At 43.8% G+C, this 13,844-nt stretch overlaps 1 protein-coding gene across 3 annotated transcripts in view; it reads left to right on the top strand.

The window, feature by feature from the left end:
• Positions 1–13,844, top strand: part of tfcp2 (transcription factor CP2) — a 115,764-nt gene that overhangs the window by 84,201 nt on the left and 17,719 nt on the right. For all 3 annotated transcript variants that reach the window (XR_013495831.1, XM_078201213.1, XM_078201214.1), the window contains exons 10-12: positions 597–662; positions 1,187–1,280; positions 5,192–5,282. Coding sequence is in view for 2 of the 3 variants with exons in the window: in XM_078201213.1 (XP_078057339.1) it covers positions 597–662; positions 1,187–1,280; positions 5,192–5,282 (251 nt within the window). In the remaining variant the exon portion in view is untranslated. The remainder of the gene's footprint in view (positions 1–596; positions 663–1,186; positions 1,281–5,191; positions 5,283–13,844) is intronic.

Raw genomic sequence — 13,844 nt, 5'->3', positions numbered from 1 at the left:
AATACCATCAAAACAATTTGAATATTTATTGCACTTGCTGCTTGTAGGTATCTTGCTGAGCGCAAAATGACTGCTGCATTCGCCTGTCTACATTTCAGAAGTAATTCATTGGCCATGAAGTGCTTTCAAATGTCTAAAGAATGTGCAAAGTGCTATACCAATATGTATTTTTCTTTCTACCCCTAACTTCATTTTAATACGTTCCTAATCCAGAGACTCGTTCCAATAGTATTTTTCTTTTGTATGGGTACTACAGAAAATCTGCACTAAACCAATAATTATTATCTTGCTCATTGGACGAGGGAAAATTATTGAACTGTTATCTATTTGTCCACTAGCATTTAGCTTCTCACCTCTAACAATTGAAATCTAAATTTGCATAAACAACTTCTTGATGGCTATTGGATTCTTCCTGAAAATTCACGTTAGACCTTCATGCTTGTGTAGATGCATGAAGATTTTGGTAAGTTATTTTATCTGGTTGGATTTTTGGTTTCTTTCTGTTTGTATGCAGTGGAAGCTCTGTGTGTGCACCCAAAATGAAAAGCACTTTATTAGATTTTTGCAGAAGTTCACAAGTAACTTTTTCTTATCAGACACTGGGATCCTTTCGAAAATGGGCTTGTCGGGAACTGTCCGTGTCTCCCGTTTCCGAAAATCAGGTAGGGGCTTTTGTTGTCACGGTGTCAACACTCTCTATTTTGAGAGGCGGTTTTTTTGTTAAAAGCCTGCAAGGACTGCTCTGATGTTAGAACAAATCTTTGACTTTGCGTAATTTTGAGCAACTTAGCACAAACTGACAGTGTGACCAGGAAAAACCGGTTTATAGCTCTGACTGTTCAAGTTAAATTCCGATAAATTAAAACACCAACTTTATCCCGACATCATCATGGCCAAGAATTCCAGTCCTTTTCCTTGCCCAATATTATTCGGGTTGGATGATTAATGTGGTGATATATTCTATCTATGGAGCAATATGGACTGTCATTTTTCCCCAGTTGGATAGTCCGCGAATTGCCTCAACTTAGAACTGAGGAAAGTCACTGACGCCCATTGGTATGTGAGATTAATTGACTCCAGTGGAGTTTGCACTCATCTTAGCCAGCTCCTAATGTACTCTTGGGTCATTGTATCTGTGTGTACATTTCAGGGCTAATGTCTAAGACATGCAACTTTATTTTTGCAGAATCTGTTGCCAACAGCCACACCTCAGGACGCTCAGCAGTGGTTGCACAGAAATCGATTTTCTCCATACTGCAGGCTCTTCGCAAACTTCTCTGGTACCGTTTGCTTATTAACTTATTTGGATGAAAATATTTGTCACACTTTCCTGGGATGCAGCACATTCCTTCCTTCCATCAGGACCTAGTTTTACATTCAGTTGGGTCAGAAGAATTCAGTCTTGTAATGATCCTTGGCGAACTATGTTTGAAGCCTCGAAGTGTCCAGTAGCATTAAATCCACAACACAGACTTGTGTTCTTGTGATTTCACTTAAAATTGGAAATCTTTAGTGAGATTTCAAGAGTGGTTGGTGTGGGAAATGGACATGTTGCTCAGGGGTGCTGGCCTGAAACTGAGGTCCAGATTGTGTGGAGAAAGCACAGTTGTTGACCCACCTTAGCACCACCTGATGAGTTCTGGTTAGAAGAGGACCTAGCCTTTGTTGCACGAAGCTACCCAGATTGAAAATAATTGGAGAAAGAGTTAGTTAACAGCTTCTCTTTCTTGACATTATTTAGACGGGGACAAGAAATGGAGAGGCTCGATGTGAGGGGGAAGGTTTGCTTTGTAACAGGACCAGGAAAGGGGCAATTGCAGGGTGGGAACAAGCAAGCTAAGCTTAATTTGGACGACAGTGTCCTGTCTTTGGGGAAAGACAGTGCAGCAGAAGTACATCAGTGAACAAAAGTGGACTCGATGGGCCGAATGGCCTTACTTCCGCTCCTATGTCTTATGGTAAAATTGAAAGATGCAAGGTGAACCTTGCGGACCAGAAAAACGTGGTGACAGTTTTCAAAAGATGGCCAAGTCAGCAACACCTTGGTGAGAAATATGTGTATTACTATGTGCAGTGCAGTAATGATTTTTGTATTGTCAAAAGGGTATAGGGCACTGGAAAAAGGTGCAAAGAAGATTAACATGGATATCAGAATTGAGGTTACACCGATCATGAGAAAAAGTTGGAATTTTATGCTCTAGAAGGCTTGTGTTTAAAATTATGAAAAAGATTGGGGTGTTTGATCAGATAGACATTAGAATATGTTTCCACTTGTGAAGGAGTCCAAAACAAGGGAGTCCAAAACAAGGGGTTCATAAATATATACATACAAGATAATTACTAATGAAGCCATTTCAGGGAAGTGGGACCAAATCGTCTTCCAAAACATGGGCTAAATGGCTGCCTTCTGTTTTGTGTCCCGTGATGCTATGAGAAATGTCTTCACCAGAGAGTGGGTAAAATGTGGAATACCAAGTGGCCTTGTTTTGGCAAATAGCAGTGATATTTAAAGGGAAGCTGTAGAAACGCATGAAAAAGAAAGGAGTAGGTCACGTGAAAAGGGATGAAAGGAAACTTTGTGACGTGTAGTTGGGCTGAATAGCTTGCATGCGCTGTACCTTTTGTGTTAAAGAATGTAAAATGTTGGCAATGTAACTGAGAAACTGTAGCAAAAACCAATAGCAAGAATCTGCAATGAACTCATCTGGCTGCCCAACAATCCTGTTTGCTTGGCTGAGTTTGTCTTGCGTTTACCTCTGAATTGGAAGGCTCTTGGTTATGTCCTGTTACTTACTTGAGCACAAGCCTCAATTGATACTTTTATGGAGTAGTGAGGGAATGTTGCAATGTCTGAGATGTCAGAAGAGATGTTGAGACGAGGCCTTTTCTGCCTGTTCGGGTGAGTGGTATCACTCCACTCCCATGGTATTGGCCGAAGACAACCAAGTTGTCCGCTTTCTTAGCCAAGACTGTATCCTTAACTAGCACTATCGGAAACATTTTGTTTTGTAGCATCGTGCTGTAGCAAATGTGCGCAAATTAGCTGTTTGTCGACATAAGTCATTGCACTTCAAAGTACTTAGTTGGGTCTGCTGAAATTGTGATCTAGGTGCAAAATAAATCCAGTTCTTTGTTCATTTGTGCCAGGAACCTCGAAAGGTTTCCAGTGTTTTGGCAGAGTTGCCTGGGGTTGAGGGAGGTGAGCGGCTCAGGAAGCTGCTATCTGGTGGTGAGCCTTTGTACATGCCACCCAAGGGATGTCTATGTTTTGAAAAAGTTAGTCCCAATGAGCTTGTTCAAGCATTTTGGGTCAGCTTTTACCTTATAAGCACTCGATCCTACGTAAACAAGTTGTGGATTCAAGCCCCAATCGAGGACTGCTACTTCAGTGCAATATGAAAGCATACATTCTCATGTGCCACCTTTCGGATGAGTATTAAATGATGCCCAGATTTCCAACTCAGGTGGGCATAAAAGATTCCATGGTACTATTTGAAGATGTGGAGATGCCGGCGTTGGACTGGGGTAAACACAGTAAGAAGTTTAACAACACCAGGTTAAAGTCCAACAGTTGGACTTTAACCTGGTGTTGTTAAACTTCTTACTATTTGAAGAGGAAGATGCCCCCAATGTCCTGGTTAACACTCTCATCAACAAGCACTGCCAAAATCTGGTTGTTTGTTTAATTGCTGTTTTTAATACTTGCTCTGCGCAAACTGGCTGTCGCATTTGCTTGCATAATAATTGCACTTCAATAATACACCATTGGTTAACCCGAGGATGTTATAAGGCACTTATCTGAGCTGATGGTGATTGTGGTGGGTTTTGAAAAGCCCATTGCATGCACGAGATGCACCTATTTTTGAAATAAGTTCTGATTGAAATAAACTGAGCAGTTTGGGTCTATTTTAGCCGCACTCCCCCATGTGGGTATCAGTCCTACTCTGGGGCACGAGTGCATAATCTAGATTGGCCTTTTGACCTAGTTCCGGATCCTGGCTGTATTTGTGAAGGTGCAGTCTTTCAGAAGAAATGTCAGGCCAAGGCTGTATCTGCCTGTCCAGCTGTGTGTAAAATATACTGTGACACGAGTGGAAGAACAGGGCGCTTTCCCTGTCTTCTGACCAACATTTTTGCCTTAAACCAACACCACCAAAAGCAGATTCTTCAATTCATTTGCTGTGTGACTTTGCGCGCAAGGTGACTGCTGCACTGGCCTCTATGACAATGTTAACTGCACTTCAGAAGCAACTCTTGGCTGGCTGTGACGTACTTTGCAACACCCTGAGAATGTAAGGTGCGATATACATATGAGCGTTTTCTGTTTTGTTTTTGCCAGTCTGGTCATACGAAATACCTGAAGTCATGTAGGTTTTTATTCTTTGCTTTTCCTTCCTTTCCCCTTTTCTCAATCAAATGTGTGTAATGCAAACCATTCTCGAGCCCTTTTCTGATCCTTTGTCTTCACAGCTGCTAAATAAACTGTGTTTAGTGTTGCTGTACGTCTTTGACGGTGGTCACAGAAAATGTAACTCATTCTCTACCAAAAATCGTTTTGTGAACGATTCAAGTGGAATTCTGTTTCTGTCCCAGCTTGGAATGGATAATTTGAGTTTTATATTGCAACATTGTAGTCACTCACATGGGTGCTGTATTGGATGTTCGGCAATGGATCTTGTGATCCTTTTCATTTTGCAGAATTTAGTCTTCATTTCACCTTCAGGAGACTAGAGGAATATTTCAGATTTGCTTTCCCCTGAAGTTAGGTTTTTTTAAAGTAAACCCTTTTCTGGCCTCCTGCAAGGTTACATGGCGATAGGGTGGCGGTTGTTACAACAAGGCGAACTGGTTTGCAATCAATGAACCAGCCAGTCGCCGCCTTATCATCTTTTTGGATCTTGTTCAAGGAAATTCAGTAATGTATTCAGGGCAAGTATAGTCTCAAACTAGTATTTATGTGCACTGAGGAATAGAATTTGTATATTTAGAGGAGATTTTTTAAAAAGACATAACGTAGCTGAGACTGTTCTGTGGCATAACTATTAAATAATTATTCCACACATTTGGTTAATGTCAGAACTGTTATGGCAGTATCTCACTGCAGCTTCATGGGACCGATAGTTCTGTGCGAATTTCCTCCATTTTGCGACACCACCAGGAAGTTTTGAACCTCTATTGCCTCCATCCACAGGCGGAGATCTGTTAAAGCTGACGAGGGATGACGTGATCCAAATCTGTGGTCCTGCAGATGGAATCCGACTCTTCAATGCTCTGAAAGGAAGGTAAGTGTGCCTTGCAGCTCAGCTCCAAATATATTGTACCAAGTATTTAAAGGTTAATAGCATTTGTATTCTCAAACAACTTCAACCTTTGTGTAAAGCTGTGAGTTGAGAGAGTGAGAAGAGGCATGGAGGAGAGAGGAGTAATGTAGGATGTAGAAATTTGTTTGCTGTCTTCCCTATCTGTACAAGGCTTTGGTATGAATTACATCTTCAGCTCTTGAAAAATGACAGCACGGTTGCTGTATGACGATATAAATACTTGGCTACAGAAAGATGCCGGTGTTGGACTGGGGTGAACACAGTAAGAAGTCTCACAACACGTCAGATGGAGTGGAAATGTGCTCTCAAACAGTGCACAGCGACACAAAATCAAGTTACAGAATACTGATTAGAATGTGAATACTGTAACTTGATTTTGTGTCTCTGTGCCCTGTTTGAGAGCACATTTCCACTCCATCTGACGAAGGAGCAGCGCTCCGAAAGCTTATGGTATTTGCTACCAAATAAACCTGTTGGACTTTAACCTGGTGTTGTGAGACTTCACATCCAAGTCATTAATGTCTATAACAAACAGCAAGGGTCCCAGCACGGATCCCTGTGGTACATCACTTGTCACAGGCTTCCAATCCCACAAGCAGCCCTCCACCATCACCCTTTGCCTCCTATTAACTAGCCAATTTTGGATCAAATTTTCTAACTTGCCTTGGATCCCATGGGCTGTAACCTTCTGGACCGGCCTTCCATGTGGGACCTTGTCAAAGGCCTTACTGAAGTTCATATACACCACATCAACTGTGTTACCCTCATCAATAAATTTAGTTACTGTGATGACCCCCACGAGGCCCATGGGGAATCATTGATTAATCTTCTTGAGGGGCTCATTGGGTATGATTTCCCCTGGTAACAAGGTAATTGCTTGTCCAGCTGGAACCCATTACCGTAGCTTTTTATAAGGAGGGGGTTGGTTTAGCTCAGTTGGCTGGACAGCTGATTAGTGATGTGGAGTCATAGAACCTTACAGCGCAGAAGGAGGCCATTTGGCCCATCGAGTCTACACTGACCACAATCCTACCCAGGGCCTATCCCCACAACCCCATGCATTTACCCTGGCTAGTCTCCCTGACACCAAAGAGCAATTTAGCATGGCCAATCCACCTAACCTGTACATCTTTGGACTGTGGAAGGAAACCCACGCAGACATCAGGAGAATGTGCAGACTCCCCACAGGCAATGACCCAAGCCGGGAATTAAACCCGGGTCTCTGGCGCTGAGGCAGCAGTGCTAGCCACTGTGCCACCCACGATGCTGTGGAGTGATGCCAACCGCATGGGTTCAATTCCTGTACTGGCTGAGGTTATTCATATATCAACCTTGCCCCTCACCTGAGGTGTGGTGATCCTCAGGTTAAATCATCACCACCAGTCAGCTCTCTTCCTCAAAGGGGAGGGCAGCCTATGGTCATCTGGGACTATGGCAACTTTACCTTTTTATAAGGCAGACCCAAGACTGGGCCTGCAGAACTGCAGTCCCAGGCAGGGACTAGTGTGTGTACACCACGGTTGTGGCTTTACTTTATGTTCTGTGAATAAATTATGTTCCTTTCCAGTCGGGTTTCCTGAGTTATTGCAGTTACCTTTTCAAAAAACTCAGTTAAATTAGTTAGGATCTCTCACCAACAAATCCTTGCTGACTATCCCTTATCAATCAAGTGTTAATTGATCCTGTCCCTCAGAATTATTTTCCAATAATCTCCCTGCCACTGACATTGGACTGACTGGCTGTAATTACCTGCCTTATCCCTTCTGCCGTTTTTGAATAAAGGTATCACATTAGCTATCCTCCAATCATCTGACACTTTACCTATGATGTGGAGATGCCGGCGTTGGACTGGGGTGAACACAGTAAGAGTGAACACATCTGGCGCTGTTAAAACTCTGACTGTGTTCACCCCAGTCCAACGCCGGCATCTCCACATCCTGACTACCATCGACACCGCAAACTGCCAGCTCCAAGTGGAAGACGAAGAAGCAGCGCTCCGAAAGCTAATGGTATTTGCTACCAAATAAACCTGTTGGACTTTAACCTGGTGTTGTTAAAACTCTTACTGACTTTACCTATGGCCAGTGAAGATTTAAATATCTCCATCAGGAACCTTGCAATCTCCTCCCGTGTCTCCTATAGCAGCCTGGGATACACCTGATCAGGTCCTGGGGATTTATGCACCTTTATGCCCTCTAAAACATCCACTACCACCACCTCATTAATCTTGACATGCTCTAGAATTTCACCACCCCAGCTGAAATCTCCAGCTATAATGTCTCTCTGAATACAGATGAAAAATATTCATTAAGACCTTGCCCACATCCTCTGGCTCCACACACACATTGCCTCTTTGGTCTCTAATGGGCCCCACTCTTTCCCTGCTCATCCTCTTGCTCCTAATATACTTATAAAATGCCTTGGGGTTTTCCTTAATCTTATCTGCAATGATATTTCGTGGCCTCTTTTTGCCCACCTAATTTCTTTAAGCACCCGCCTTCATTCTACACATTCTATACTCCTGAAGGGCCTCCCTCGTTTATACTGTCCTATACCTACCATATGCTTCCTTTTTTTTATCAAAGCCTCGATATCCCTTGACATCCAGGATTTCCTGGACTTCAGTCTTCAAGGAACACATTGGCCCTGAACTCTGACTTCACTTTTAAAATACTTCCCACTTTCTCAATGTAGATTTACCTGCAAGTAGCGGCTCCCAGTCTATGCTTTCCAGATCCTGTCTAATAATAGTGAAATTGGCCTTTCCCCAGTTCAGACACTTGATTTCTGGGCTATCCTTATCCCTTTCCATAATGACTTTGAAACTTGAGTTATAGAAACGTAGAAAACAAGTGCAGGAGGAGGCCATTCGGCCCTTCAAGCCTGCACCACCATTCAACATGATCATGGCTGATCAGGCACTTTCAGTATCCCACTCCTGCTTTCTCTCCATATCCTTGATCCCTTTAGCCACATGGGCCACGTCCAGCTCCCTCTTGAACATATCTAACGAACTGGCCCCAATACGTTTCTGTGGGAGAGAATTCCACAGGTTCACAACTCTCCTCATTTCAGTCCTGAATGGCTCACCCCTTATTCTTAGACTGTGGCCCCTAGTTCTGGGCTTCCCCAACATCGGGAGCATTCTTCCCGCATCCAGCCTGTTCAGTCCCATCAGGATTTTATGTTTCTATGAGATCCCCTCTCATTGTTCTAAATTCCAGTGAGTACCAGCCCAATTGATCCAGTCTCTCTTATGTCAGTCCTGCCATTCCAGGAATCAGTCTGGTGAACCTTTGCTGGACTCTCTTAATAGCAAGAATGTCCTTCCTCAGACTAGGAGACCAAAACTGCGCACACTGGTCACTGTCTCCTAATGCTTGCTTACTGACACTCTGCTGGATGCATTTGATAAATTCCACCCCGTCTAATCCTTTCACTCTGAGGCAATTCCAGTTAATATTGGCGAAGTTGAAATCCCCTACTACTATAACCCTATTCCTCTCACAACTCTCTGTAATTTGCCTACATATCTGCTCCTCTATCTCCCTCTGACTGGGAGGCCTGTAGTATAATCCCAGCAAAGTGATCGTCCCTTTCTTCTAAGCTCCATCCATATGGCCTCATTTGAAAAGCCTTCTTTGAAATCCTCCCTCAGTGCTGCAGTGGTGGTCTCTTTATTTATCACTAAGGCAATGCCCCCTCCCCTCTCCTTTCCCACCCCCCCATCACGCCTGAAACTTTTACACCCTGGCACGTTGAGTTGGCAGTCCTGCCCTTTATAACCATGTCTCAGTGATTGCAACAATATCATATTCCCATCTGCTCTTCAATGCTCCAGTTGATTTGCCTTACCAGAAAGGCCCCCTGCATTAAAATAGATGCAGTTTGGCCTTCCAAATCCTCCCACGTGCCTTATCATGCTCATGTCTTCACTGCCGGCTGGATTGACCTAGTTTACCTTCCATATCTGACTGAACCTCGCTCCCAACTCTACATCTTCTGTGTCCCATCCCTCTGCCAAATTCGTTCCAAATCCCCCCAACATAGACCGACTCGAAGGACAAGAGCAGCAGATACCTGGCAACACCACCTGGAAGTTCCTCACCATCCTGACTTGAAATATATTGCTGTTGCTTCACAGTCTCTCGGTCAAAATCCTGGAGCTCCCTCCCTCACAGCACTATGGGTGTACCTACACCACATGGACTGCAATGGTTCAAGAAGGCAGCTCGCCATCACCTCCCCTAAATGCTGGTCTAGCCAGCGGCACCTACATCCCATAGCTGAATAAATAAGTCAAAAAGGATAGAGGATTGGCGAACGGGTCTGGGATAAATGGGTCATTTTCAGATATGCAAACTGTAACTAGTGGAGTGCCGTGCGGATCAGAGCTGGGACCTCAACCATTTGTGATCTCTAACCGCATAGCCTAGTTTGCTGATGATGCAAAGACAGGTCGGAAAGCAAGTTGAGGCGTGTACAAAACAGAGTTTGCAAAGGAATATTGAAAAGTGAAGTGCTTGAGGAAAAATTGGCAGGTGGTATGTGAGAAAATGTGATGTTGTCCACAGGAAGATGAGAGAAGCAGAATATTTAAATGGAGAGAGACAGCAGAGGGATCTGGGAGTCCTTGTAAACATAAGTCAGCATGCAGGACAGCAAGTAATTAGGAAGGCAAATAGAATGTTGGCTTTTATTGTAAATGGGAAGAGCTCTACAATAGGGAAGTCTTGGTACAACTGTACAGGGTGTTTGAGCGACCATGCCGAGAGTACTGTATGTAGTTGTGATTTCCTTATTAAAGGAAGAGTATAATTACAGTTGAGAGGATTCACCAGGCTGATTCCTGGGATGAAAGGATTGTCGTATGAGGAAAGGTTGAACAGGTTGGCCTGATACCCATTGGAGTTTAGAAGAATGAGAGGTGATCTTATCGAAACATATCAGATTCTGAGGGGGCCCTCTCAGGAACAACAGGATTGTTCCTGTTAAAATGAATCACCCCACACTTCTCTCCATTGAAATTCACCTGCCATTTATCTGTTCACTCCACCAGTTTGTCTATACTCTTTTTGAAGTTCAAGACTATCCTCCTCACAATGACAGTGTTTCCAATCTTCGTATCATCTGGAATTTTAAAATCATGCCCTAAACATGTCGATGTCTTATATCAGGAAGAGCAAGGGTTCCAACACTAACTCTTGGGGAACTCCACTACAAACCTTCCTCTGATGTGAAGAACAACTATTTATCACTATTCTGTTGCCTGTCATTCAGCCAATTTCATATCCAAGTGGCTACTTTCCCTTTTGCTCCATGAGCTAGAATTTTGCTATCAAGTCTGTTGTGTGGCACTGTATCAAATGCCTTTTGAAAATCCAGATACACCACATCAACAGAATTGCCCTTATCAACCTCCTCTGTTACCTCCTCAAAAAGCTTCCGGTTAGTTAAACATTATTTTCCCCTTAATGCTTGCTTCTCTTGAACCTGTTTAAATGACGATTGAAACCAAAAGAGAAAATGCTGGAAAATCTCAGCAGGTCTGGCAGCATCTGTAAGGAGAGAAAAGAGCTGACGTTTCGAGTCCAGATGACCCTTTGTCAAAGCGACTATTGATTTTGTCCTGAACCATAGTTCCCAGAAGTTTCTGTACCACTAAAGTCAAACTGACTGGTCTGTAGCTGTCAGTTTTATCCTCGTTGAACAAAAGGTGTGACGTTCAATTCCCTAGTCCTTCGATACCACCTCCCTGTCACAGGAAGACTGGAAGATTATCACTCGTGTCTCTGTAATTCCCACTCTCACTTCCCTCAGTATCCTTGGATGGATCTTATCTGATCCTGGTCCCTTATCATTTTTAAGATGGCCTTTCTAACACCACCTCCTTCTCCATTGGAAGTGCTTTGATTACATCAGTTGCTTCCTCTCTGTCCTCGGCCTGGGTAGTATTGTCTTCATTTGTAAAGACAGATGTAAAATACCTGTGTAATATCTCTGCTGTTTTACCTGCCTCCTTGTGCAAGTGCCCTTTTTATCCTTAATCAGCCCTACTCTTTCCTTTATCACCCTTTTATGATTTATACGCTTATAAAAGATCTTGGGATTCCCTTTGACGTTAACTGCCAGTCTCTTTTCATGCTCTCTCCTTGCTTTCCTTAATTTTATTCACTGTCCTCTGGTCCTTCTATATTCAGCCTGATCCTTCTTTGTATTTTTTACCTGACATCTATCATATGCGCACTTCTTCCTTTTCATCGTCACACCTCTTTCATCATTGAGGGCGCTCTGGATTTATTTGTCCTAAATTTTCCCTTCAAGGGAATATACCTTGACATTACCTGCAATACTTTTTCTTTGAAGGTAGCCACTATCTTTTCTGCCAACATGTGACCCCTCTCACTAGACTCAGATCCTTTCTCGTCCCATCAAAGTTGTTTTTTTCCCAATTAGTTATCCCTGCTCTGGATTGTTCCTTGTCCTTTTCCACGGCCAACTTCAACTTTATGATCAATGGTCGCTGTTGCCTAAATGCTCTCCCACTGATATTTGATCCACTCTAGAACCAGGTCCAACAGTGCCTGCCCTCTCGTATGTTACTGATCTAACTTCTGCAGAAAATGATCTTGAACATGTTCTAGAAACTCTCACCCCTCTTGTTCCTTTGCTGTATTCCTATCCCAGTTTATGTTTGGATAATTGAAGTCCCCCATTATAGTTACTCTATAATTCTTCCACTTTTGTAATTTCTTTGCAAATTTGTTTCTCTACACCCTTTCCACTAGTTGGTGGTCTGTACACTACACCGAGCATTATTATTGGGGGCGATATGGTGGCACAGTAGTTAGCGCTGCTGTCTCACAGCGCCAGGGACCTGGGTTCGATTCCAGCCTCGGGTCACTGTGTGTGGAGTTTGCACGTTCTCCCCGTGTCTGCGTGTGTTTCCTCTGAGTGCTCCGGTTTCCTCCCACAGTCCAAAGATGGGCAGGTTAGTGGATCGGCCATGGTAAATTCTCCCTTAGTGTTAGAGAGATTAGCAGGGTGAATACATGGAGTTACAGGGATGGGACCTGGCTTGGTTGGTGCAGGCCCGAATGGTGGTCTCCTGCACTGTAGGGATTCTATGATTGCATCTTTTTCATTCCTTTCTCTAGCTAGAGAGATTCCATCCTTGACCCCTCTGGAACATCCCCACTCTCCAGTACTGTGATGCCATCTGTAATTAATACTGCCGCTTGCTCTCTCCCAGCCCCAATTTCCTTTCCTGTCTCTCCTAAACACCTTGTGCCTAGGAGCATTTAATGCCCAGGTCTGTCCTCCTTTAAGCCAGGCCTCCGTTGTAGCAATATTATCATAATTCCATTTGGCAACCTGTGCCTATAGTTCAACAGTCTTATTAACCACACTGTGCATTCACATACAGGCACGTTAACCCAGATTTAGGCTTTTTTACTTGCCCCCTCACACTGACCCATCTAATGACTTACTATTGCCTACTTAATTTTATAGAACTCTCCCAGCGTTCTTTTTACTGTGATATTACTCTCTGATGTATCCTCCTCCTCAGTTAATACCTACTTCCCACTGCCAGTTTTTCTCCTCTCCTCTCTGAATTTCCCCTCGAGTTTCCATCCCCTGGTAACCTAATTTAAATCCTCCCCAATAGCTCCAGCAAACCTCCCCTTGAGGATATGCGTCCCAGTCCCGTTAAGGTGTAACCCATCCTTCTGTACAGTACCCACCTGCCTCAGAACTGGTCTTAATGTCTCGGAAATCTAAAGCCCTCCCCCGTTCCATTTCTCCAGCATTTTCCTATTCTTCTGCTCCCCGGCACATGGCACTCACTGGGAGTAATCCTGAGATTACTGCTCTTCATGCCTGCTTTTTAATTCCCTTCCCATCTCCCTAAAATCTGCTTTCAGGACCTTATCCATTTTCCTATGGTTGTCATTGATCACAATGTGGACCACAACCTCTGGCTGTTCCCCTCCCCATAAGAATATGCTACAGCCACTCTGACATCCTTGACCCTGGCACCAGGAAGGCAAATGCTATCCTGGAGTTGTCTACAGCCGCAGAAACACCTGTCTGCTCCTCGAATTATGGATTCCCCAACAACTATAGCACTTCCACTGTTCTTCCTCCTTGCCTGTGCAACTGAAGCATCCATGGTGACACAAAGTTGGCTCTTGCTACAATCCTCTGAGGAACCGTCTCGCTCACCAGTATCCAAAATGGAAAAGCGATTTGAGAGCAAAATAGCCACCTGCCTGTTTCTCTCTCAACTCTGCTGGTCACCTATTCCCTTTCTGCCTGTGTACGACTTAGTGGCGTGACCACCTCTATAAACCTGCTATCCACATAATGCTCAACATTGCGGAGGCACCAGAGTGAATCCAACCACCGCTTGAGTTCCAAAGCCTGGAGTCGCAGTTTCTCCAACTGATGACACCTCCTGCAGATATAGTCATCCAGGGCATTCTACAGGACCCAGTTACACTGACAAAATTTAAACTTTAT

This window comes from Mustelus asterias, chromosome X (genome assembly GCF_964213995.1).
Source record: "Mustelus asterias chromosome X, sMusAst1.hap1.1, whole genome shotgun sequence".
In the NCBI taxonomy this organism is placed as follows: Eukaryota; Metazoa; Chordata; class Chondrichthyes; order Carcharhiniformes; family Triakidae; genus Mustelus; species Mustelus asterias.
Note: the sequence above shows the minus strand (reverse complement) of the source record. Positions and strands in the feature narration are given on the sequence as shown.